At 40.8% G+C, this 27,490-nt stretch overlaps 1 protein-coding gene across 1 annotated transcript in view; it reads right to left on the bottom strand.

Moving 5' to 3' along the window:
* Window positions 1–27,490, bottom strand: part of LOC126162788 (uncharacterized) — a 640,449-nt gene that overhangs the window by 106,172 nt on the left and 506,787 nt on the right. The window contains exon 3 of the mRNA XM_049919506.1: window positions 1,365–1,585. Within this exon, the coding sequence (XP_049775463.1) occupies window positions 1,365–1,585 (221 nt within the window). The remainder of the gene's footprint in view (window positions 1–1,364; window positions 1,586–27,490) is intronic.

Here is a 27,490-nt window from a genome sequence, read left to right as displayed (position 1 = left end):
TATGTGATGAAAGCGGGCACGGAAATATTGAGGATTGATGACTGCTGACAGATGCATCACAGTGAACGCATTGTCACGCTACGTTGGGATAGGGGAAGGAAGTGTTTGCAAAATACTGAAAGTGTTGGTGTTAAAAAAGGTTTGTGACAGGTGGGTTCCCAGGATGTTGACAGTGGCTCACAAAGAAACAAGAAAAACGGTATGCAGCGAACTTTTGGAACAGTACGATAATGGTGGAGATGAATTTCTTGGAAGAATTGTGACAGGTGATGAAATACGGCTCCATAATTTTTCACCAGAGACGAAGAGGCAATCAATGGAGTGGCATCATGCAAATTCACCCAAGAAAATTTCAAAACCATACCTTCCACTGGAAAAGTTGTGGCTGCGGTGTTTTTTATTCCGAAAGACTCTTGCTTGTGGACATCATGCCAAGTGGAACCAACATAAATTCTGATGCATATGTGACGACACTGAAGAAACTTCAAGCTCGACTGAGTCGTGTTCGACCACATCGGCAAAAGCAGGACATTTTGCTGTTGCACGACAATGCACGGCCACATGTCAGTCAAAAAATCATGGAAGCGATCACAAAACTCGGATGGACAACACTGAAACACCCGCCTTACAGTCCTGACTATCATCTCTTTGGGAAACTGAAAGACTCTCTTCGTGGAACAAGGTTTGAAGATGATGACTCCCTTGTGCACTCTGCCAAACAGTGTCTCCAACAGGTTGGTCCAGAATTTTACCGTGCGGGTATACAGGTACTGGTTCCAAGATGGCGTAAGGCAGTTGAGAGGGATGGAAATTATGTGGAGAAATGTAAATATTGTTTCTAAAGGATGTATCTACACACTGCAATTCTTTCAAACATGTAGAATAAAAAGATGGATTTAAAAAAAAAATAGTGTGCATTTCTTTTGCAGTGACCCTCGTACTAGATGCATCGTGTGTGTGTGGTGTGTGTATGTGTGTGTGTGTGTGTGTGTGTCTGAATAGTAGCCATTCCTCGCCAGGTGACGCTGTTACTGCCTGAATGGATTTGTATCCATAGGAGGTCGCTGGTAATACTGTTCCGCTTGATCAGTGTTTAACGGTATAGCTCGCTGCACCCGAAGAAGACGGCTTGTTAGGTCGCTGAAATACCGTGGAGAAATATGGGATCAACGACTCGGCTAAACACCCGAAAGCGGGCCATTAGCCAAAACGACAGTCAAGAAACACTAGTTTGTGTTACGAAATGAGTGAGGCAGGGTTACATATTGTCTAACTGGTACTTAAAGAAGCAATCAAGGAAGTGAAATAAAATTTGGGAAGAGAAACAGAAATGCAGGCTTACAGTGCAGTGTTTCGCCGCTCACCTGTTCTCTGGCAACCACAGCTGCTGCATCAGGCTGAACACTTTGCAGTAGGGCCCTTGCTTCCAGACAGAAGTGTTCTGCAAGTCCTTCCCCGTCACGTCAAACAAATCGTGTATGATCACGTCGGGCACAGAGTTGCGCCCTTTAGCGTGTTCCAACTTTTCCGGACACGCATCACAAGCGATTATCTTCGTGCCTTCAGGGACCCGCGGCGCCAAGAACTGTGAGCATAAAACAGTAACATTATTGAAGTATTCACATCTACGTCTACATAAACGCCACCTTACGGTGAGTGGTGGAGCATTTTCTCTATCAGTGCACTTCCCCCTTTTTCCTGTTCCAGTTGCGTATGGTCCACAGGGAGAACGACTGTCGATAAGCCTCTGTGTGGGCTCAATCACCCTGATTTTATCTTCATGATCTTTTTGCGAGACGAAAGCAGGAAGAGGCGATATATTGGTTGACACTTCTAGGAACGTGCTCGCTCGGGACTTTAACAGTAGACCATCATGTGATGCCCAACGCCTTTCTTGCAGCATGTGCCACTGGAATTGGCTGAACACCTCTGCGACGCTTTCGGTAACGAAACCTGCTGCTCTTCTTTGGAGCTTCTATATTTCCTTATCCATTACGGATATTTTAGAACCGTGACTGTATATAGAATCTAAATAAGTAATACAAAACTGCAACCAGTCACTAATATACAAATAGAAATAAGATATCAGATCACCTGAAGTTTGTTCTTGTTGTAGATTATTTATTTATTTTATTTTGTAATCTCATGTTATCACCAGTCTCATTAAAATATTTGCCCTTATATCGACCTTAATACACTCCTGGAAATGGAAAAAAGAACACATTGACACCGGTGTGTCAGACCCACCATACTTGCTCCGGACACTGCGAGAGGGCTGTACAAGCAATGATCACACGCACGGCACAGCGGACACACCAGGAACCGCGGTGTTGGCCGTCGAATGGCGCTAGCTGCGCAGCATTTGTGCACCGCCGCCGTCAGTGTCAGCCAGTTTGCCGTGGCATACGGAGCTCCATCGCAGTCTTTAACACTGGTAGCATGCCGCGACAGCATGGACGCGAACCGTATGTGCAGTTGACGGACTTTGAGCGAGGGCGTATAGTGGGCATGCGGGAGGCCGGGTGGACGTACCGCCGAATTGCTCAACACTGGGGCGTGAGGTCTCCACAGTACATCGATGTTGTCGCCAGTGGTCGGCGGAAGGTGCACGTGCCCGTCGACCTGGGACCGGACCGCAGCGACGCACGGATGCACGCCAAGACCGTAGGATCCTACGCAGTGCCGTAGGGGACCGCACCGCCACTTCCCAGCAAATTAGGGACACTGTTGCTCCTGGGGTATCGGCGAGGACCATTCGCAACCGTCTCCATGAAGCTGGGCTACGGTCCCGCACACCGTTAGGCCGTCTTCCGCTCACGCCCCAACATCGTGCAGCCCGCCTCCAGTGGTGTCGCGACAGGCGTGAATGGAGGGACGAATGGAGACGTGTCGTCTTCAGCGATGAGAGTCGCTTCTGCCTTGGTGCCAATGATGGTCGTATGCATGTTTGGCGCCGTGCAGGTGAGCGCCACAATCAGGACTGCATACGACCGAGGCACACAGGGCCAACACCCGGCATCATGGTGTGGGGAGTGATCTCCTACACTGGCCGTACACCACTGGTGATCGTCGAGGGGACACTGAATAGTGCACGGTACATCCAAACCGTCATCGAACCCATCGTTCTACCATTCCTAGACCGGCAAGGGAACTTGCTGTTCCAACAGGACAATGCACGTCCGCATGTATCCCGTGCCACCCAACGTGCTCTAGAAGGTGTAAGTCAACTACCCTGGCCAGCAAGATCTCCGGATCTGTCCCCCATTGAGCATGTTTGGGACTGGATGAAGCGTCGTCTCACACGGTCTGCACGTCCAGCACGAACGCTGGTCCAACTCAGGCGCCAGGTGGAAACGGCATGGCAAGCCGTTCCACAGGACTACATCCAGCATCTCTACGATCGTCTCCATGGGAGAATAGCAGCCTGCATTTCTGCGAAAGGTGGATATACACTGTACTAGTGCCGACATTGTGCATGCTCTGTTGCCTGTGTCTATGTGCCTGTGGTTCTGTCAGTGTGATCATGTGATGTATCTGACCCCAGGAATGTGTCAATAAAGTTTCCCCTTCCTGGGACAATGAATTCACGGTGTTCTTATTTCAATTTCCAGGAGTGTACATGTAAATAAGAACAAATTACATATCTGTGCAAAGTAGGCCTATGCCATATCTTTCTGTCAAGATCTTTGTTACAAGCAACAGTTGTAAAGCGCATGCTGGATGCTGGAGAAGTGTCACTGTCAGAGTGTAATTAATATAGTTTGTGTGGAAGTGTGTGTAGTGATACAACAACTGGACATCAGAATGGAGGCAGATAGATGGACACTAACCGAAATAATCCGCCTATACAGTCGCAGTAAGTAAAAAACTAAACTTACATCCATATCGACAGATAAGCTATAGTCATTGCGATACATTAAAGTGTGTTCCATATTTTTGTCATAGAGCCAGCACCCAGCATTATGCTAGCAATAATGATGTAACTTCCTGAAACCATCTGAAGATGAACCTGAAAAGATTCGAAAACCGGTTCATGAAATAAAAGAAAATTATTCAAAAAGTGACTGGTTGCATTTTTGTATAGCTTATTTACATTCTATATTTCCTGTCTGGTATTGTAAGCTACTTGCTTTGCCGATGGATCACATTTTTTGAGGACTTTTCCAATGAATCTCAGTCTGATATCTGCCTTACTCAAGATTAATTTTTATGTCGTCGATTCATTTTAGATGGCTCCGTGCGCATACTCCTAGATATTTTATGGTAGTAACTGCTTCCAGTGATTCTTCTGCAATTGTGTAATCGTACAACAGAGGGTCTTCTGTCTACGTATTCTCAGTACGTTACATCTGTTTATGTTGAGGGTCAATGGCCATCCCTGCACCAAGCGTCGATTCTCTGCAGGTCTTTTTGCTGCAGTTACTTATGGTGCCGCTTTCTTTGTATACAACAGCATCGTCCGCGAAATGTCTCATCAAAGTACCGACGTTACCTACTAAACCATCTATGTAGATGTACAGTCATGCTCAAAAATATCCCAACGACCTGAATTGCATTTCGCCTGATTCACATGCAAACCGCATAATTAAGCTGTCTAGCAGGTCCTCTAATCGCTCTTCGGTAGAGTCGTTTGACTATTGAAAATGGTTCCAACAATTCACCACTAGACAACACTGCTTTGTATCGCAATAACTCAAGATGAAAAGTGATACCACGATACTAGAAATATCAGGGAACACCTTATCACAGATAAGACTGTCCTTAAGGCTTGTAAGCTCACATTTATTACAATAAATGACATACCTGAAATGTTACCACTTTCATGATTACGTTAGATAGGTAATGCGCGTAGTAAGTTCGTCGGATTCATGATTTCCTCTTCAAAGTAACATACCGTACTTATTATTTAACACAAAATGACATTAAAAATTTAAGTCATTCACGAGCAGCTACTTGAGACTATGTATGAACTTCAAATGACACGACGAACCGTCTCGTTCTGCATATGGATACCCAGGTCATGCAAACTAAGCAAAGATTTCGTGACTGACGGAAACTAATAGTCATTCCTGACTAGGCATATAGAGAGTGATATACCTCGATGTTAGACAATATCAGTCAGCAAATATAAACTTTAAATTACATAACGTAAACATTTTTAACGGACGCGAATTCCTACCCAGCATCTACTGTCCCTGTTAACGAACTACGAGAGATGTTAAATATTACTTCTTCACAAGTAACTAATTTGAAATGCCGTGAGGTAAAGCTTTGTGTTGGACAGGGATTCTAACCCAGAACCTAATTGGATTGTCGTCGAAGCACAATAAACTGTGACATATCGGATTTTTTCGGCAGTAGCTAGATGTTTTAACTGGAATGACGAGAAGAAACATTAATTTTTTCCTTCCCAGGACTCCAACCCGGCGTCTGTCACTGTTATATTATAGAGAAAACGAACGTTAAATATGGGTTTGATACACCAGCAGCGACATGTGAACATATTTTAACTAGAAATAATATGACGAAGAGTTCAGTGCCGACTGGGAATCGAACCCCACACATATCGTTGTTGGCTACACACAAAGAGACTTTAGCTACCGAATTTTTCTCCACCAGCAGCTCGGAATAACATCCTTGAACTTAGAGTGATCTAGCAAATAGTTCTGTGTCTCACTGGGAGTCAAAAACGCCAGATATCGTTAGTGTTGACAACGAATGAAAATACTTTAAAAATCAAAATTATTATCCACCAGCAGATAGGTGTTCTCATGGTAGAGCTTGATCATACATAATGAAAACTTTAGTGCCGGCCAGGATTCGAACCCATTCACGCGCAATATGTGGAGATGTTGAGGAATCTGCAGTTTTGAACAAACAACAGATTGTAGTCAAGCTGTATTATCACGAAGGGATCAAATTCCGCGTTAAGAGCGGTCTGAGTTGCATTCCCATTTCAGAATCATTTTTATCGACATACAGAAGCTCAAATAAAAGATGGAATAACTGTCCTGTGATCGTACATAGCGTTTGTCTCGTCACTAGAAATAAATAACTAGTACGAGAAAGGTTATTGGTGATAGAGTTTCTACATGTCGCCAAGCCTGACTTTATTGTAGTTCAACCTAACGTCTACTTGGTAGGGAAGGAATACCATGTTTAATGTGAATTTCAGACCACAATGCCATTATTCCTTCTTCACTTGCCGTAGCCAGAAGAGAACAGAATCTGTCTCACATTATCAAAAATCGTTGGCAGAAGCTGGAGTAAAAAATTGTTGTAAAGAAATTGAATCATGGTATGTAAAAAATTTTTCATTAAAATGACACGTTCCACATCATTACAAAATATCGTATTCCTGATCTATGGAACAAGTAGTAATCTAATCTAATCTTATTGCTGAGTAGCCATGAAGAGTCATGAATTACCGAAATTTTCGCCAATATCAGTAACCAAATCTAAACTTGAAACTAAAAGACGACAGTTTTTGTAATGAACTGGGACTCCTATCAAGACCCTTTTGTCCCTATTAACTAACCACGAAAAATGTCTGATAAACCTCCCTTCAGAAGTAACAAAGTGTGCATGCACTTAAAGTTGAAGCCCATGATGTGAAGTTCTGGGACGGAGATACGAGCCCAACACGTAATCGGATTGTTAACTAAATAAAATCAACTGTTACGTATCGGTTTTTCTTACCAGCTGCTAGATGTTTGAATCTAAACTAACGATACAAATTTTTGTGCCTGAGCGACAATCGAACCGCACACCTACCGTCCTTCTTTATCATCCACGAATATAGCTTAATTATCAATTGCTTATTCACCAACAGTAAGATGTGTACGTGTTTGACCAGAAATAACGACACCTATTGCGATTGTTGGCAACACATGAACAGACATTAAAAAAGCACTTTAATTTTCACTAGCAGGCCAGTGTGCACGTGATAGGGCTTGAAATGAAATTATGAATATTTTTGTACTGGATCAGGATTCGGACCTACATACTTACATTTGGAGGAGACTTAGAGAAGATTGCAGTCTTGGGAAAAGGAACGAAATGATTGAAGTATACATTGCAAATATTTGCATAACAAGACGAAGATGTTTATTTTAATGAAGAGTACGTTTTTTCTCATAAGACGCATAATGGCAATGAAGATTGAGGCATCAAAGAGAGACTATTTATACTGTTTAATTTTTCTCGTTTCCTGTTCATGCCAACTTGAAGGCACTATATTCAATTCAGTTCTTTTTACTTTGGTGCAGCGACAAGAAAGTGCCAACGCTGGCACACAAACGAGAGATCCTTAATTTTAGTGCCAAGCAAAAGCCACCGTGGTGCCTGCATTGTGGGAAAGTTCTTAAGAGTAAGACTGTGAATACAAAGGTATCGGGTCCGATTCCTGGTGAGTCTCACGATTTTTATCTGCCATTTTACACTTATTTCCCTTCGGACAGTGTTTGTTGATGTGAAAAATGCCGATTTGCACTGTGGTCCGAAAGCCACGTTAAATTGTAGGTTCTCCTATTAACTGGGTAGGTAAGTCAACTCAAAGGTCGGAGGAAAGCAACGGCATACCACCTCCAATAAGACCGTGCCTATTAAAGCACTGTGGTGTTCAAACTATTCTTCCGCCTGATGACTGCTTCACTTTGCTATGGGTTCCAAAGTAAATGATGTTCGGGTTGTTAACATTTTTGTGTTTTCATGCCGTAGCTTTGATACCAGTAAACGTAAGTAACCGGCCGAGCACTGTCTCCGTCCTAGTTGTCAAGGTGGTAGACGACGATGCTGTTGACCCCAGTTCCAGTCTTGGTCATGGCTATGTTTCAGTCGAATACCTCTATGTGCTTTTCTGTGTATTTCAAGATATACATTTGTACACTTGGTACGCATCCAAATTGATATCTGATAGAGCTGTACTTAACAACATGAATCAGATATGTTTTCTGAGCAATATATCGGACAACACGTCAGTGCAGCGAGATTTAATTTGTGTGTTGGGCATGGTGCAAGAAATATTTGTGTTTTGCTTGTTTTGCTTGCTTCTGTAATAGGTTTCACCCCACTGAAAGCGAGAAAGCTCACGAATAGAGTGTCAATAATTGGAATTATGCAATAATACACTTAAAAGGTGTATTTTTGCATTATGTATCCCGATGAAAATAACTGTAAATATATTATATGCCTACTTGCTTATTACTCCCGCTCCTCGATGCTTTCCTCAAAAAATAATAATAAAAAGAAAAAGAGAGAGAGAGAGACAGAGAGAGAAAACAGAAATATGTTTCAAATATCAGCTCGGTGACGCCATGTTCGTCTAGTGATGTAAAGCAAGGATAGTTGATAGGTAATATCTCGTTGTACTAGCGATGTGTATGACTACAGGGTTCTTTCTTTTCTCTCTGCAAACAACCGGAACAGAATTCAGTAACAAAGTGATAAGAATACCTCTGTAGTGTGCCAATTAACCACTCGGCCTTCCTTGGTAATTCTGTTAATCGTTAACAGTTGTCTGTAATGCAATAAACATTCTTCATTACAGATTCGTTACAACTACCATTGTTATTGTTATTCGTCACCTCACAACAGCTTTCCTATCACTCATTGCTGCCGATGCACGTAACGAATGGATCAGGATGAATGGAATGTAGGATGTTTCGTGACGGAAAATATACACATTTATCTCGGCTTCTTGTGTTTAGGGTAATATGAAAATCTCAGTAAGAGAAGCCGACAATGGGATGCCGGTGATGCAGGCAATAATACCGAACTATTTCTGTCAACTTAACACCATGATGACAGACAAATTGGCGTCTCACTGTATTTTGACTATAATTCGTTAGCCTTCTTGCGAGCTCGTTCTAATACCTCGTGAGAGCAGGCATAATATTTTGCTTTCTGAACACCGAACAATAACACACAAAGATAGTAGATGGAAAGAGACAAAGAAACAATCAGCCTCATGGATGTGGATCCAGTTCATCATTAGAAGACTAAACAAGAGGGAAACATTACGAAAGCAATGAATACACTGGTTAGTATACATTATTTGTAGAGATCTGAAGATGAAAGAGCGCAGATCTGCACAGTGTCCGCATCTGCACTTTAGTTTCTGTCTTACTGGGCATAATTTTTAGTTCCTTCTCTTCTGAATTTTCAGATGAATAGATTATTACGTGGCACAGAATAATTAGTTAACTGTGTTCCTTATAACTTCCATTTGCACCAAAACGTTTTTACATTCTCGTGCAATTCATGAAATTCTACTTGTATGATTACAAGACTGCACATAGATGCAATTGATTTCGAGGTGCAAAGTGTTTGTTATCTTACTTTTCGTGACAGGTGGGCAAAATTGATTTCCAAAGACTTTTTATTGTACTGAAATAATCTTTTGTCACATAGTAACAAGTTAAGTGTTTTATTCGTATATATTTTGTGGGAAACTGTAATCATGATGGAAGATTATACACCTGAATGTTTGGCACAACTGGTAGGAGAAAACGCTGCATATTAACCAAACCCCGCGCCTCCTCTCCGTATCCTGCTATGACACGAGCACCGGGTTCTCCTCCCATAACACTACAAAGCTGTTCCTTGCACAGCTGAGAATTGGCAACATCGTCACAAACATTTGGCAACACTGTGACAGTGCAATCACTTCCACATATGGTACTGAATTGACTCCCCAAATTGATTTGATATTCCCATTCCATTTGAATGACTCATGCTATATAATCCTCATATAAACTAAGATACTGAGTCAGAAAATTCAATTTTTTGGCTAAATAAATGCTATTCTTCACATAAGTGACATCTTTTGTTATCTTTCACGATGTGTTATGACGCTGAGCAACCAATACCACGATGAGAGTGGCGCACTGGTAGCAGCGTGTCCGTAGCCCCGTGGTACAGCCAGTGTCTCGTGTTCTAACGGTTAAGAAAGTCGTCAGTTCTAACCACGGTAGAGGCCAGTGTGTGTGAGTTTTTTTCTGATTTATTTTATGCAGCTGCGAATTTCCAGAAAAAAATCTGTAACGAAATTGAAAGAAAACCCTTACACATCAAGTCCTCTTGGTAGGTCAACTCAGTAAGTTGTGTTAATATTCAGAGATCTCAGATTTCTGATTGCCATGCTGCTTCACAATACAAGCGTCTCTGAAGAAATTCGAATCGACCATCAACGATACGAAATTCAATATTGTTCTTCATTTACGACGCACATGCCAGGGTGATAAGTATGAAGGAAATGAACCTCTTGATTACTACAGAGCCTCTATGCTAAATTTCCACAGTAGCAATTACGAACTGTCTGCAGACATTTGCTAACAGCGGATCTAGCAACTTACTTTTTCTCTGGGTAGCTTCAAATATGGGCAATTTTGTCGCCTTAAATCCAGTTGAATATTTTAAATATCACTTTTGAACAGCATTCACTTCTCCATTAATTAATGTGTGGACCTCAAAACAAGCAATTTCCCGAGTAGCTATAGAGCAGATTCTAAAAGGTACTGACACAATGCTTTGCATCCATTTACCTTAGGGAATCAAAGAAAGAAACCAAGCACATTACACTGCATTTACTCTCTGTGACTTGACTAACACATATGAATCCATGACAAACATAAATTATTTGAAGAACCTCCTGTGAAAGGAAAAAGAACAGGATGTGATGATTTAATTATAGAGCACTGGATCAGAAACAATGACATTAATTCTGTGCCACATTAATGTATTGCATACTAGTGTAATAAAATACTCATCGAATAATAACGGTTTTGTGCCTCCGCTGCTATCGACTGTGAAACAGAAATCATAGACACATTTTATGGGTCACCACTCAACAACATTAAAGCATTTTACACCGTCGAGAGTGAGGAGTGGAGCAGACGTTGTCGGCAGAAGGCGAGGCAGCGCAGTGCCTCAGTCCCCACCTGTAGGCAGCAAACGGGTCCCAGAGAACTCAGACGCATGTGGTGTTCAGAGGCAGATGGTGGGCCAAGAAATCTCTCGCTAAAATATTGTTGAACCAAACTATTATTACCAATGTGACAGGACGTGAAATATATTGTACATTCGCTTGAATTACACTCATAGTTTCAGTACCGAGAGGAAAGGGGCGACAAAAATTTTGTCGACCTGTGTTTTCGGTTGCCAGCATTCGGTTGCCAGCATTCTCGCGTTTTACCTCCAGACTACAGTCGCAGTGAACAGTGATGTACTAAGACTGCAGTCAAGACTTCCTCTGGGAAGTGCTGCAGTCTACAATGTTGCCAGATCGAGCATATTGCCAGACATAGAATTCTGAGGGGAGCACAACTGTATTGTCCACCTTACGTGAACGACTCGGCGGTCAATTTTTTTTGTCTAAGACTGAATCTACAACACACGCTGAAAACCCAGAAGAATTAAAAAAACAAAATTAGTTTATGAGAGCAACGTTAACTATAGCGTTCGAAGTATTCATAGTATTGTAACGTGTATGTAAACGCCTTCCAATGCCCACTCAAGGAAGACAAGGATACACAATCTAGCTTCAGTATTGTAAATACTCCTCAGTTTGTGGATGAACTCAGACTTGGGTTAGCAGTAATTTTGAATGTTTAGCAGTACTGTACCCATTGGTGTTACACTCGTTTTCAACCAATGATTCCCACAGCTACAGGAACACTACTTGTGATACCTCTTAGACAAAATACTTACGCAGTGCTATCAGACGAAAAGATCAACCTGACACAAACTGTGGGAGGTTTGTTTCACAACCTTTGTACCTGGATAAAAAGCTTTTCCTGTTTGAGATATCTGTGTACATTGCTGCATAAGACGATTTAAGAAGAAAATAACTTCCTTTAGCTATGACAATGTTTAAAGAAATCCTCTTAACGGCACTAAGTTGTGGTTTGTGATTCGTTTACCAGCCGTACTCTGCTGCATTTCGCTAATTGGAAGCAAAAAGCTTGCTAACAAATTTCACACAAGGAAAAGGGGGACGAAATGTCTCCCACTGGAAGGTCATGTTGTTTTATTTAAATGATTACAAAATCAGGTAAAACGAACACAGAGGTTGTCAGTATAAGCACATTACTGTTGTCAGTATGATGTTGCACTGCCCAGGGCCTGTAATGATAAAGGGCCCATTTAGGTCAGGCATATTGCATACAGAAGTGGAAGCGAGAGCACCATTAAATTCTACAATCCGTATGCATTGCAAACACACAGAAAGTATTCTTAGAGTGTACTTATGGAGTCCAATAAGTGAATTTCATATTTTCCGGTGAGAAAGAGCAATGGCAAACAGCCTTTGCTACATTATGTTACTTAAATTGGTGTCACTCGGAGCTAGAATTTATGGTCAGCGACTAAGTGTAAGGTCAATAACTTGGATGCAGGTTTTGCAACTGTGAAATACTTTCCTACATTATAGAAGCGAATATTAAATTTGAACTAATATTGCGAAAATTATTAACTTGAATAGCTGAGAATGAAAAACTTACTGTTTTTTGCAAAGGAAAACAATTGATTTTCTAAAAGAATAATGAGCGAAAGGTATTAAATGATCTTCAAGCACATGTGTTCCAGCAGCAGTATGAAGAAAATGATAGTAATAATGACGGTAATAATCGAATTATCCGGTAACTTCACACTTCACAGTGGATTTTCTCGAACTAAGAAATTTGCTGTACTAGTGAAAATTTCAAAATGGCTTCACATCGAGGCTATGATACCTAGAAGAGCCTTTACATTCTGCTGACATGCGAATAGCATAATCTGCGCGTCAGAAGTTTGCTTCTACTTAAGCATTTAATAGACTCGCATTTTTTCCACCGTGACTAATTTTGTAAGCCAATCACATCAACTGTTACAGCACACTCCTAGGGCTGGGTAATTTGGCCACAATGGCCACAATGGACACAATGGCCACAATGGAACGAACTATCACAGGTGCAACGCGTGGGTTCAGGCATTTACGTTTAAGAGGCACATACAGATTTACTTTACCTCTGGTAACCTCAAGAGAAAGCATTATAATCCAGAATCCGCATTAAACATCACGTTCCTTCATTACCAACTGGGCAGAGCCAGTTTATGTTTGGAGATGACATTGGCGGTAGTCATGGTAAAAAGAAATACTGTCACATTAAACTTACATTAGAAAATTTGATTTCATTTGATGAGCCGATAGGCATTTAATAGAACAGGGCTCTTATTTTACTTGTAATGGATTGAACTAGAGATGTTGAAAAATTTGGTGCAGGACTGTGATTCGAATTCGCATCTCCTCTTTCGAGTATCTTAATCTCTTGAAACAATATACTTAAATCATTTCGTTCCTTTTCTCAAGACTGCCATCTTCTCTAGGTCTCCTCTAAAGGTAAGTATGTGGGTCCGAATCCTGATCCACTACAGAAATATTCATAATTTCATTCCAAGCTCTATCACGTGCACACTGGCCTGCTAGTGAAAATTAACGTGCATTTTTAATGTCTGTTAATGTCCTGCCAACAATCGCAATAGGTGTCGTTATTTCTGGTCAAACAGGTACACATCTTACTGTCGGTGAGTAAGCAATTGATACTTAAGCTATATTCGAGGATGATAAAGAAGGACGGTAGGTGTGTGTTCGATTGTCGGTCAGGCACAAAAATTTGTATCGTTATTTTAGATTCAAACACGTAGCAGCTGGTAAGAAAAACCGATACGTAACATTTGATTTTACTTAGTTAACAATCCGATTGCGTGCTGGGTTCGTATCTCCGTCACAGAACTTCACATCATGCGCTTCAACTTCAAGTGCATGCACACTTTGTTACTTCTGAAGGGAGGTATATCAGACATTTTTCGTGGTTAGTTAATAGGGACAAAAGGGTCTTGATAGGAGTCCCAGTTCATTACAAAAACTGTCGTCTTTTAGTTTCAAGTTTAGATTTGGTTACTGATATTGGCGAAAATTTCGGTAATTCATGACTCTTCATGGCTACTCAGCAATATGATTAGATTAGATTAGATTACTACTTGTTCCATAGATCATGAATACGATATTTTGTAATGATGTGGAACGTGTCATTTTAATGAAAGATTTCTTTAGATACCATGATTCAATTTCTTTACAACAATTTTTTACTCTCTCTCTCTGATTCTTATTTATTTCTGTATCTCTTTCTATCTCTCTCTCTCTCTCTCTCCCTCTCTCTCTCTCTCTCTCTTTCTCTCTTCCCTCTGTCTCACACACACACACTCACACACATTCTTTTTTCATTTTTATTTCTTTGTTGTGTTCGACAATCGGCGAGGCACGAAAACGTCCGTGAATGAGTTTCTTAGTTTTGATGACACTTACGAAAGAAACATAAAAACAACTATGAAAGTTACTGATTTACGATGCTTAGTTTGCAGTTAGTCCTGAGTATTATTAGTAACTACGCTGCAGTCCCTAAACCCAGTTGCAGAAATGCGTATCAGATGCATTACGTATTCCAGGCCGTAGCAGCCGTAGTCTTTGAGATGCCAGGTATCGTCACTTCCCAGTCCGCTGTAGGATCACATCGATTCATCTTCTTCCTGCTGGTACTGTAACTGAGATTTGGCAACAAGGCAAGGTATGTTTGGCAACTCTGTGATCTATGAGTTACTTCCTGGTGTGCACGGAATTAAGCCTCAAAGTTCACTTGATTTTTCCTGTCTTTGCCATTGAATAATCTGAGTTATTATCGCTTGAGGTGTAACAAAAGATTGTAAATTTACGGTTTTCAGACCAGGAAAGTCGTTGCACGTGGAAATCGCACCTAATCTCGTCCTTTAAATAGCGGTTTACAAGTTCTAGGCAGTATTCGCCTCATAAAAGGAAACCAGCAAGCATGCATGCACGCACGCACACACACACACACACACACACACACACACGCTCTGTGGTCATGTGCTGACACGTAAAAAAGGGTCTGTTTATGTTTGTGGTTCCAGTCTCGTTCACTGTAACGTTTTTATCCATTCTGTGAAAGAGCTCCAAGCAGTCAGATCAAATATCGATAAGGAAATCGCAAGAAAATACTTTCGAGTCATAGTGCATTGGTGAAAAACGTACAATGCTGCACAGCAGGTAACGCCTCTTTCCGCTGCTGACAAGCAAATTTTGGGTTTCTAGGAATACATAACTTTATTTATGAAATGCCACATTTTCATACCTATTGAGTATGACACAGAATACCAATTAAACACACGCCCAATCGTTATCTAAGCGAGTAGTATTTTACTAATTCGTGCCGATATACGCACGCTTCTGTACAAATACTCATATTCATTAAAACAGACTTTCCTCGTAAGGTTATTGTGGGTAGTTTTTTTTCTTATAATACAGTGCGCAATTTTCGTAAGGTTTCATTTAGTGTTGTTAAAACAATAGTAAACATGAGAGAGAAATTAATCATCAACGATATATGCGAATTCTCTGACGTTATCTATAACAGTCTGACAATTCACATGCAGTTTATTGATTACATGCATGTAGAAAACTTGTTCTGAGTTAAAGCTGTCAAACAAGGTTTGAAGAAGAATAAAATGCTACTACCACACGACAACTAATGTAGACGCGCTCTCCCCATACATAATACAAAAGCATCGAGATGCATCTGCTGCCTGGCCGTCTATTAAACCTGAAAAGAGAACAACATGTCGCAAGGTTAGCCCTTTTATCCACATGCGACTATTTTAGGTTGAGAAGTGAAGGGAACTGAGTTCAAAGTTCCATTAAATTGACAACTTCAGCAGACAGCAGAATTGCGTTTTAAAAAACGTATCAGTGAATTTATTGGAACTCAGGACATCTTACCTACAGTGCGCGATGCTTACTGTTATGTTAGTAGCTGACATGTAGCTACAGCAGCTCCAGAAGTCAACAACAATTCCTCCAGAACGTCTGCATTCCACAGTGCTGAGAGATAAAGCATATGGTCGGATCTAGACTTCTGGAGACAGACAGTTACAGCTTTTCTTTTGCACTGCACAACGTTTGCAACAAACAGATAGCGTAATAGTTGCTCAAGTGGAAAGGAACACTTCGTATTCAAATTTCTGCATTTTACACTGTTGGCAGTTCTGTGCAGGTGGCAGTTACATGATTTTATTTCGGTGATTACAAAACATAATCGAATGTATGCACTGGCAGCTAGTTAATGGCGATTCGGTCAACCAGGTAAATGGATGTACTGACCATGCTGAAAAGCACTACAGAGAGCCTGTGTGACAGAATTCTCATCCAGTGTGGCGCAACGACGTTATGATAGAAAAATGAATCACAGAGAATAGGCTTTGGTGGTCTGTTGGATTGAAGATAGGTTCGTATACTTATGGTCTGGGTTCGATTCCAACTTCTGCCAACGATTATTGATAGGGAGAGACAGATTCTATTCTCTTCAGGCTACGCCAAGTGAAGAAGTAATAATGGCATTGTGGCCTGAAATTCACATTAAACATGATATTCCTTCCCTACCAAGTAGACGTTAGGTCGAACTACAATAAAGTCAGGCTTGGCGACATGTAGAAACTCTATCACCAGTAACCTTTCTTATACTAGTTATTTATTTCTAGTGATGAAACAAACGCTATGTAGGATCACAGGACACTTATTCCATCTTTTATTTGAACTTCTGTATGTCGATAAAAATGGTTCTGAACTGGGAATGCAACGCGCTTAACGTGGAATTTGATCCCTTCGTGATAATACAGCTTGACTACAATCTGTTGTTTGTTCAAAACTGCAGATTCCTCAACATCTCCACATATTGCGTGTGAATCGGTTCCAATCCTGGCCGGCACTAAAGTTTTCATTATGTATTATCAAGCTCTAGCATGAGAACACCTATCTGCTGGTGGATAATAATTTTGATTTTTAAAGTATTTTCATTCGTTGTCAACACTAACGATATCTGGCGTTTTTGACTCCCAGTGAGACACAGAACTATTTGCTAGATCACTCTAAGTTCAAGGATGTTATTCCGAGCTGCTGGTGGAGAAAAATTCGGTAGCTAAAGTCTCTTTGTGTGTAGCCAACAACGATATGTGTGGTGTTCGATTCCCAGTCGGCACTGAACTCTTCGTCATATTATTTCTAGTTCAAATATGTTCACATGTCGCTGTTGGTGTATCAAACCCATATTTAACGTTCGTTTTCTCTAGAATATAACAGTGACAGATGCCGGGTTGGAGTCCTGGGAAGGAAAAAATTAATGTTTCTTCTCGTCATTCCAGTTAAAACATCTAGCTATTGCCGAGAAAATCCGATATGTCACAGTTGATTGTTCTTCGATAAAAATCCGATTATGTTCTGGGTTACAATCCCTGTCCAACACAAAGCTTTACCTCACGGCATTTCAAGTACGTTACTCGTGAAGAAGCAATATTTAACATCTCTTGTAGTTCGTTAACAGGGACAAATCTTCAATCCAATCACGCAGTTGGTCTGATATTCCGTACTCTCGTACTTTGTTCATTCGGCGATAGTGCGAAGGTCTTTTGTAGCCTTCCGGAAGCCAAGGAACATGGCATTTACATGCACACAGGCGCCTAGTGCCTCTTGGTCTCTTGTGTGGACAGAGCGAGCTAGGTTTCACACAACTCTGTAAGGTGTCAGGCAAATCCAACACCTTCCATGAAAACCCTGACATAATAGCAAATCCGGCAGTATGTCACATAGCTCTGAATAAATACCGACATTAAATTAACCAAAGTAATACAATCAAAGAGTGAGCAAATGGAATACCATAGCTTGCCACCGTGAAACAGACGCAGTTCCGAGGGGAGAAACGAGAACAGAAGCCGAGAGCAGAACCGTGTAGGCTAGAAGGCCCTACAATAAGGGACGGACACCCACATCGCCGGCCGATCGCCAAGAACAGCCCCCAGCCCATGTTAAAAGATAGAGCCTCTCAGAAGAACAGTATAGATCTTATGATAACACTAAAAGGGCCACTGTGGTGTCACCGCCAGACACCACACTTGCTAGGTGGTAGCCTTTAAATCGGCCGCGGTCCGCTAGTATAGGTCGGACCCGCGTGTCGCCACTATCAGTGATTGCAGACCGAGCGCCGCCACACGGCAGGTCTAGAGAGACGTCCTAGCACTCGCCCCAGTTGTAGAGCCGTCTTTGCTAGAGATGATTCACTGACAAATTACGCTCTCATTTGCCGAGACGATAGTTAGCATAGCCTTCAGCTACGTCACTTGCTACGACCTAGCAAGGCGCCATTATCATTTGCTATTTATCTTGTGATGCATGTACCGTCTGACCGATGTCACCAATTATGGATTAAAGTTAAGTATTCCAGAAGATCCGTACTTTTTCACTAGACTCAACTCCTTTAATGTTCCAGACCTCACGCCAGCCTGCGTGAGCTTAACGCGTGCCTTTCGGCTACCAATCATAGTGGCTTGGCTGTCTTGACAAGTCACAACAACCACACCAGCTGCAAGGTTTAGCGTGAGACTATACGCGTCTCTGTTATGTAGTAAATTTTAAAAACATTGCCCCACCACGAAAAGTATAACGTTTCTTATTGGGTAGACAGAATTTTTATAGGCGGAGCTTAAGGTTAACATTGAGACCCTGCTTGGTCAGTTGAAAACACAACCAGATAAATTTTTCTTAAACCCACTTCAGTAAATTGTAATAAAGAGAAGTTAGAGAGAGTTGCTAGCGAGACGGCGAGGTGTGTGGAGCTGTGCCGCCCGCCGACCCTGACACTGCGTAACCACCGACAAGGTAATAATTCACACGATGCCACATAAGAGCGCATAAGGCTTCACTCAGAACTGCAGAAGTCTCATCTGTTACATACCCTTTTCGCATAATACTAGTGTCGATCGTCAATTATAGCTCATGGTATTCACATTTGCTACGTAAGTTAAAATCTGAAACGCGATGATTTTTCTGTTATATAATTATTGATAAGCCACATCAGCCACTGTAATTTACGACAAGTTAAATAAGTAATTCAAGATAATTGATAGTTTCTCCTTTATGAAACTTAACTTAAACCTAGATTATAGATGTGATATGGCATAGCTCATCCTTCGAACCATTATAGAACTTGGAAACCCATTCAGGGAATATTTGTTCACATTTTTGTTGAACGCAGTTGGTTTTTATCATCCTGTATTGAAATATTTCCTTTTATCAATAGTGCAATTTTTCGACGTTATTTTACCAGCTAACTAAAAATAGGAAAGCCTTGATCGCCTTCCACCAAATTTAGTTAGTATTGAGATTATTTACAGGGAGTGCAGTGGAGCTGACGCAGAAATCATTAACTATTTGATTATATCATCGCGAGTCTCACTGAACTCTTCTGAACTCTACATGTCATGTGTGGTCTGGCGTCTCCTAACCAGCAACAGGTCCCAGATTCAAACTAGTCAATTCTCTAAAAAACACGCTCAGAGTGTCGTTGCACAAAAGTGGTAGGGAGATATGACTTAGAACAAACAGACACCACGCAGAATGTTAGAGAACGGCGACCCTGCCAGGATGGTAAAATACCATGATTAAAGGTCGACCACATGCCCAACTAGGTCAGAAAAATATTCTGTTAAAAAATTTTCGTAATATAATTTTTTTTGGAAAGGCATAAATTGTTGAAAACAGTGGCTACAGCGATAGATAGTAAGAAGGTATTCAATAGAAAGTGAGACATTCTAGCAGAGACAATAGCATAATTAAGTTATGACTTTTAATATTCTTAGAATTTAGTTTTCTCTCCAATGCAAGTGCGCAGGTGAAAGATACATCGTTGACAAGTTTGTTCTGACCCAACAAGTAAGTGAATGGTTTGTAAGTCTTGGGTATAATAAGTGTCAAGTCGTGAGAGCAAAAAGTTTATGAAACGCGTGAGATCGTATGAGCGCTTGTTAACGCGAAGTAGGGCGCGTGAATTGCTTTTAAAACAGAAAATGAGGGAAAAAATGAAAATGAAATAGCTCTGAGCACTATGGGACTCAACATCTTAGGTCATAAGTCCCCTAGAACTTAGAACTACTTAAACCTAACTAACCTATGGACATCACACACACCCATGCCCGAGGCAGGATTCGAACCTGCGACCGCAGCAGTCCCGCGGTTCCGGACTGCAGCGCCAGAACCGCTAGACCACCGCGGCCGGCAGAAAATGAGGGAATCGGAAAGATTAGCAATGGCAGATCGAGACCTTGACCGAATTGATGTAGAGACCCAGCATGAAGACGGACAGAGAGTAGAGGACAATACAACAGACGATGCAGTACCGCGAGAAAGGACAGGTAACGCACCATAACGAGGAAAATGTACGCCAAGGCACAGAAATCGTAGGTCAGCATACGACAGAGGAGCAGGAAAGTAGAGAGAAAGCCGATGAGGATTCCAACTTGCGTCTTGAATATGTAGAACCCATAGTACAAGTAATCAGAGCTCCCTCACAACAGAGTACAAGGAATTCGAGAAGAAACGTGTCACCGCACAGTTCCATGCCATCAGTTGCAAACCAACACTTGGGCGAAAATACAGAGCGTAGGACGTCGGAAGAAAACGTAATAGGACCCACCAATCTGGCAGAATTATTACAACAAATGACGGAAACCATGACAAGGCAAAATAAGGAAATTGCGAACCAAATTAAAATTCAGAATGCAGAAACGACGAAACAAATTGCAGAAACCACGAAACAAATGCGTGAGATTAAAGAACAAAACAAAAAAATTCAGTTACACCTAAGTTATATTGAAGACGAGGCAAAATAATCTCGAGAAGTGATAGGAAACTTAATAACAGGTCACAATCAATTGAGAACAGACATTGACAAGGTACAAGTGGACGTACAAACACTGCGTAATGACATTCAGGACGAGATCAAAACATTACGTAACAACACCCAGGGAGAAGTCAAGAAACTAGAGAATCAGATAAACGTAATTACTAGACGAGCAGCAGGTACAGAGCGTGAAATTGTTGAAAACAGTGTGTTACACAAACGTGTAACAAAAGCAGCGCTGAAAAGATATGATAATCGCATAGTCAAAATATAAGCGCAGACGATGCAACAACTTCAGAAATTGCGAACAGAGTTGTTGCAAACCATTGAAGAGCGTAGTGAACAGGATCGAACAAGCACTGAGTCTGCAACCACATCCGTATCTGTAACAGCGCCGGCCCGCGTGGCGGAGCGGTTCTAGGCGCTACAGTCTGGAACCGCGCGACCGCTACGGTCGCAGGTTCGAATCCTGCCTCGGGCATGGATGTGTGTGATGTCATTAGGTTAGTTAGGTTTAAGTAGTCCTAAGTGCTAGGGGACTGATGACCTCAGAAGTTTAGTTCCATAATGCTCAGAGCCATTTGAATCATTTGTAACAGCACCGGAAAAAGAAGCAATTAACGAAGATATCATGCATTTGCGATTCCAATCACAGGCGGAAAGTAACATACGTCAAACCAGACAGCCTGCTCAGCAACAAACACGTTTCGAAACTCTTGATGAACAAACGGCACCACAAACACATGCAGAACCACAAATGTATGTTTCAAGACAGTTTGGATCGTGCAATGAAGCGGCAAGGTTAGCCAGATAAGATACAGAACCAATACGTGGCAATGGAAAGCCAGGTCGCGAAGAGTACAATACAATGCATTCAGATACACGTTCACAACCGATGGAAGAAAATTATTGCGTACCACTCCAATGATATCTCGCAAGGGTAGGCGAAAGTTACAGTGGACAATATCCAATGGATCTACCACAATCGGATTTAACGACGGGGAAGCGATGAGAAACAAAAGTGGCGAAGAATCGCGAATTCATATGGAACCATGACGAAGTACGACAACGATCATTTCCTCACAGTCAGAAAATTTCAACACTTTCGAGAAGGAAACTCATTACATCCACGAACTTTTATTGATCAATTCCGAGTAGGGTTACCAGAACACTGGACGCTAGCACACAAATGAGACTTTATATTTGCACACATGTCAGGAACAGTCGCAGAAACCATGCAGAATGTTGCAGTGACATGCCGATCGTACGAAGATTTCAGAGAGAAGTTTCTCTCACGATATTGGTCCAGCGAAGCACAGAACAGAGTGAACTACGAATTATTACAGAACCCATATTTTGAAAATTCAGGAGAGAAGAGTCCCGTGAAATTTTTCGAAGTAATGGCAAAGAAAAATCAATGCTTAGATGTACCATACAGTGACGGAGAGTTGATTAAATTATGCGCGATGAAGCTACCATTGAAATACCAGCAATCATTAGTAGGTTGCGGAGGCAATGACGTCGAAGCATTTAAAGGAATTCTAAGAGAACTAGAGTTTATATTTTCGGGAGATGGCGCAAGAAAAAGACGAAGCGCACGTGAAAACGAAAGCAAAAAGCTGTGGAATCCACAAGACACAGTACGAAGAAACGATAATTACGAACCCCGTGATAACTTCGTACCAAGAAACGACAACAGATTTCAACAAAGAAACGGTTATGGATTTAGAAGAGGATATGGCAATAACTATAATTCACCCAGGAACGGCAACAACTATTGCAGAGGGATTAATGACAACCGGAACGGGTATTGGAGAACCAATAGACCGACAAATTATCAACAAAGAAACCAATATCAACAAGCGGAACAAGAAAAGAGAATACAGATAGAAGAGGTGGAGGTAAGACCACCAAACCCCGTAAAACGTTCGAATTGACAGCTAAGCGCCCAAGCCAAAGAGAATGACGCACCGACCCAGGATAATTGCAGCACCTTGAACAGAGAAATAAATACCTTATCACGAGAAGAGAAAAAGGAAGAAACAAAACTTCAGGAACCTGATGAAAACGAAGACAGGAAAATAACAATATCGTGTTGGGACGAAATTAACTGGGAGAATACTGACGAGGAATATGAATTACCAGAGGCATGCACAACGAATATAGGAGGAAAGGATGAAGTAATGAGTATTGCAGAGCTATTTGAGATGGAAACCAGGGAAAGCGAATTCAATGAGGATAATGCGCAGTCGACAGAAGTTGAAAATAAGTTACTTGTGGGCACACAACCCAACGTATATAATGAAGGAAGTTATGAAGCGATAATTAGAGCATTTACATGCGATTATGTGGAAGTAGCGACGAAGAATGAGAAGATAGACGAAGATAAGGAAAAAGTAGAGGATGTTGTAGAAAGCGTAAATGAAGGAAAAAATAGAGAGGAGGAAATAAGAGAGAGGTAGCAGTCGAAGCTTATCCTACAGAAAGTTCGAATTCACAGAGGAAAGTCTTGAAAAGACTCGTGCATGATTCAGTGGAGGATTCGTTGATGCAAGAAGAAGAAGAACAGAACCAACCCTTTCAAATTCAACCTATTGTGAAGGCCATGGTAAAACAGATCCCAGTCAATATTGTAATTGACAGCGGAAGTGAACTGACCGCGATCTCAGAAAATTTATTCATGCAGTGTAATGCCAATGAGAAATTGCCAGTTCTGAAAACACGTAAGATTAAAGTAAGAGGTCCTATTAGAAACAATGCTGCGGAAGTTACGAGACAAACAAGGTTAACTCTTTCGTGCCAAGGGCAAAAGATCGAAGCCAACTTTGTGATTATACCTACACTAACTGTAGATTTGAATATAGGTGCAGATTTTTTAAATGACAGACGAGCGCTAATAGATATGGGGAAAGGTAGCGTAACATTCGGGAATGTCACACTTCTCTTTGGGCAAAAGCTAAAATTAGAAGAAATACCAGTTATAAACAAACAATTAAGAATGATGCGCGATAAAGAGGATGAAGAATTAGAATGGTATGCACAAAAGGGGGAATCGCCTCAACTCATGTAAGAAGTCCACAAAGAAATCGACGAAAAACTGCAAGAAATTCAAGGTATTTCGGAACACAGTAAAAGAGAATTAGAGGCTATTTTACTAGATAAAGCAGAGGCATTTTTACCTAAGACTGGCAGTATTAAACACTTTCAGTACAAATTTGAAGTAAAACAACACAAACCATTTAGAGTGCCACCCTATACAATCCCATTAAGCCATAGGAATAATGTATTCCAGGAGATATCTAAAATGTTAGATGATGATATTATTGAACCAGCTACTTCCACATATGACAGCCCACTCCATATAGTACAAAAACGAGATGGGAGCATCAGGTTAGTGCTTGATTCCAGACAGATCACCACAGTCATAATCACTGAGACAGATCGCCCTGAAAAATTACAGGAATTGATACAAAACTTCCACGGTGCTAAGATATTTTCATCAACTGATTTACGGAGTAGTTTCTGGCAAATAGAATTGGCCCCAGAATGTAGAAAATTTACAGCATTTATCGTATTCGGTAGATGTTACCAATTTAAATGATTGCCATTTGGTTTAAACGTATCATCAGCAGCGTTTATTAGGGGATTTAATACTATACTCAGTCCTGAAATTTTACAATAAATTACATGTGATGTTGATGATGTGATTATAGCAGAACCCTCTTGGGAACATCACAACGACACATTAAATCAGTTTTTACAGATCATGAAAGAGCATGGGGTCACAGTAAATATAACAAAATCCAAATTTGGAAGGCGAGAGGTCAAATTTCTAGGACACATAATTTCATGGCAATCAAAGAATTCTGTACTCCATATAATAAGAAAACTCTCAAACGATTTCTAGGTCTCACCGGATTCTATAAAAAATTTATTTGGATCAACTCTCTCGCAACACCACACCTCTATGCATTGATGAAGAATTTTTAAAAGTGAAAAACGCACTAACAACAGGACCGATTTTGGCACATCCTGATCTAACACAAAATTTTTGTATGGCCACTGATAGCGCGAAAACAGGTTTAGAAGCTGTTTTATTCCAAGAATACGAACAGGCAGGGCTAAGATCATACAGAACAATTGCATTTGTCAGTCGTGTACTCACAAAAAGCGAGAAAAACTATTCAGTCACGGAGCTGGAAGCATTGGCCATTGTATGGGGCTTCCAACGTTTTCGATACCTCCTATTCGGAAGAAAAACAAAAGTATACACTGATCACAAAGCATTAGAATTTCTGTTATCCGCCAAACTAACTCATGGGAGGTTAGCCAGATGGATGTCAATACTACAAGAATTTGACTTCACTATTACACGCATACCAGGACCAGCGAATGTATTAGCAGATGCTTTATCACGATGGCCACAGGGTGTATCCAATAACATAGGTTTGGAAGCAGCAGAAGACCAGTTTACAATGTACTAAATGAAACAAGTACCTTTCGAAAACTACATTACGACAGCATTGAGAAACATAGGCAAAGAACAGGACAAGGATCCCGAAATACTAGGAATCAAACACAAGTGGAGAAGTAAGGATTTTCCGGACATTCGACAGCACTATCTCCTAAAAAATAATATTTTTATACGAAATGTTGCAACGAATGAATGGTTAATACATATCCCAGATGAACTAATTAATAAGTACATATGGTACACACATTTAAGTAATGGCCACTTTGGACCAAAGAAATGCTTTTTAAAAATAAAACAAACAAGCCATTTTCCTAATATGGAAAGACGAATTAGAACAGTATTAGTCAAATGCAAAAAATGTATGAGGGCTAAACACGTCACTTTCCAAACCAAACCACCTATGTTTCCCATAATCCCTAAAAAATTAACACAAATAGCTGTGACAGATTTGATGGGGCCCCTCCTGCGCACAAAAAATGGATATATTTTCATATTTGTCGTTTTGGAACCTACTTCTAAGTATGTTACCTTGACACCATTAAAACAGGCAACAGGTCTTACTATAAGTAAAGCATTTAGACAAGATTTTCTCAGACAAGTAGGTCGAATGGAACGAATAATTTCGGATAATGGCCCACAATACAAATCAGTGCAATGGCAGAACACGTTAAAACAACACAAAATAAAAACCATCTACATATCTAAGTACAAACCTAGCGTAAATCCAGCAGAACGATCTATGAGGGACATACGCACTTTATGCCGATTATATGCAGGAAAAAGACAAAGTTCTTGGGATATATACCTTAAAGATTTTCAAGAAGTGATAAATGAAATGCCACATAGCACTAGACTACTACCTCCAGTTACTGTACTTAAAAATTTTGAACCCCCAAACATAATCAGAGAAAATGTTAAATTTCCTATTGTACCACGTAGACAGCACAAACATGTAATAGCAACAGCACTCTCCAACATCAGAAAGGCAGCCATTAAAAGAAAAGAAAGAGGAGATACAACGGCAATTAAAAGAACATTCTCAGTAGGCCAGACAGTATTTGTAAAAACACACCATCTCTCCAGCAAACAGAAACACAAAATACACAAGTTTTATGCTGCATACAAAGGACCGGTTATAATTAGCCAAATTGCTCATGATAGTGCTGTGGAACTAATGAACCCAAAAACAGGCAAAACCTTAGGACTTCACCATGTGAGCCATATCAAAAACTTTGAAGACTAATTTTATTACTGGTAAATAATCAGCACAATATTTCAAGTTTATGTTGCAGATAAGATCTTCAGGAGAAAGAAGAATGAAGAGAGAGGAAGGTGGGAAAAAGAAAGTAGTTCCAATAAAAACAAACACAAAAATAACACCAATAGTAGCATAGATTAAGGTGAAGGGATAAAGCGTAGTTAGTCTAACAGCATGAAATACTAAAATGCTATACACCACGACACTACACAAAAAAACGAATTTGAGCATTCTTGTAGAACTTAAGACTCAAAATATCTTAGAATTGTAACATGGAAAGGGTGACTAAATCTGTAAAGCTTTTTAAAAAGGCGTAAAACAATGTTGGAACTAGACATATGTGAGATGATTATAAGTAAAACTTTTTGTAAGAACCATTGTAAAAAAACTCCAGCAAGAACCCAAAGCAACGACTCACAAGTTGCAACGAGAGAAGTATCAAGAAAGAAAAGGACATAATTAGCAAGACACGATTCCTACGAGGCAGAAGTGTCGAGAGAAGGGAAAGGGCACCGAGACCAACAAAGGGCACTTGTATCCAAAGTCGGCAGTAAATCAACTTTTAAGGCGAACCCTGCAGGGCAGACAAGCAAACACCGGACTTTCGCCGCTCGTAAACACCTGAACACGGAGTCAGTTGGATGCAGCAGAGCGAGAAAAAAACGGCCCTAAAGAAGATGGCTTTGGCAAGCCACCTCTGGCAAAAAAAAAAAAAAAAAAAAATACGTGTCAAAGTCACACTACTGCTATTAAACAGCACGCTGAAGCACTAAATTGAAGAACACTTCCACAAAGTAGAAATGACACACCCAAACAATTTATCAAACTGTTACTAAGAGGAGAACTTCAAAGCGACTAGTTATCAACAAATACTGCAATATCCTGCCCAGAGAAGAACCAAGAATCAAGTAAGAAGCAGAGAAAAAGCAGGAAGAACAGAAGTTGAAGATTCGCAAGATTGAGACCAAGAAAGATGATGGG

This window comes from Schistocerca cancellata, chromosome 2 (genome assembly GCF_023864275.1).
Source record: "Schistocerca cancellata isolate TAMUIC-IGC-003103 chromosome 2, iqSchCanc2.1, whole genome shotgun sequence".
Taxonomy (NCBI): Eukaryota; Metazoa; Arthropoda; class Insecta; order Orthoptera; family Acrididae; genus Schistocerca; species Schistocerca cancellata.
The sequence above is the reverse complement of the archived record's forward strand: the minus strand, read 5'-3'. Positions and strand labels throughout refer to the sequence as shown.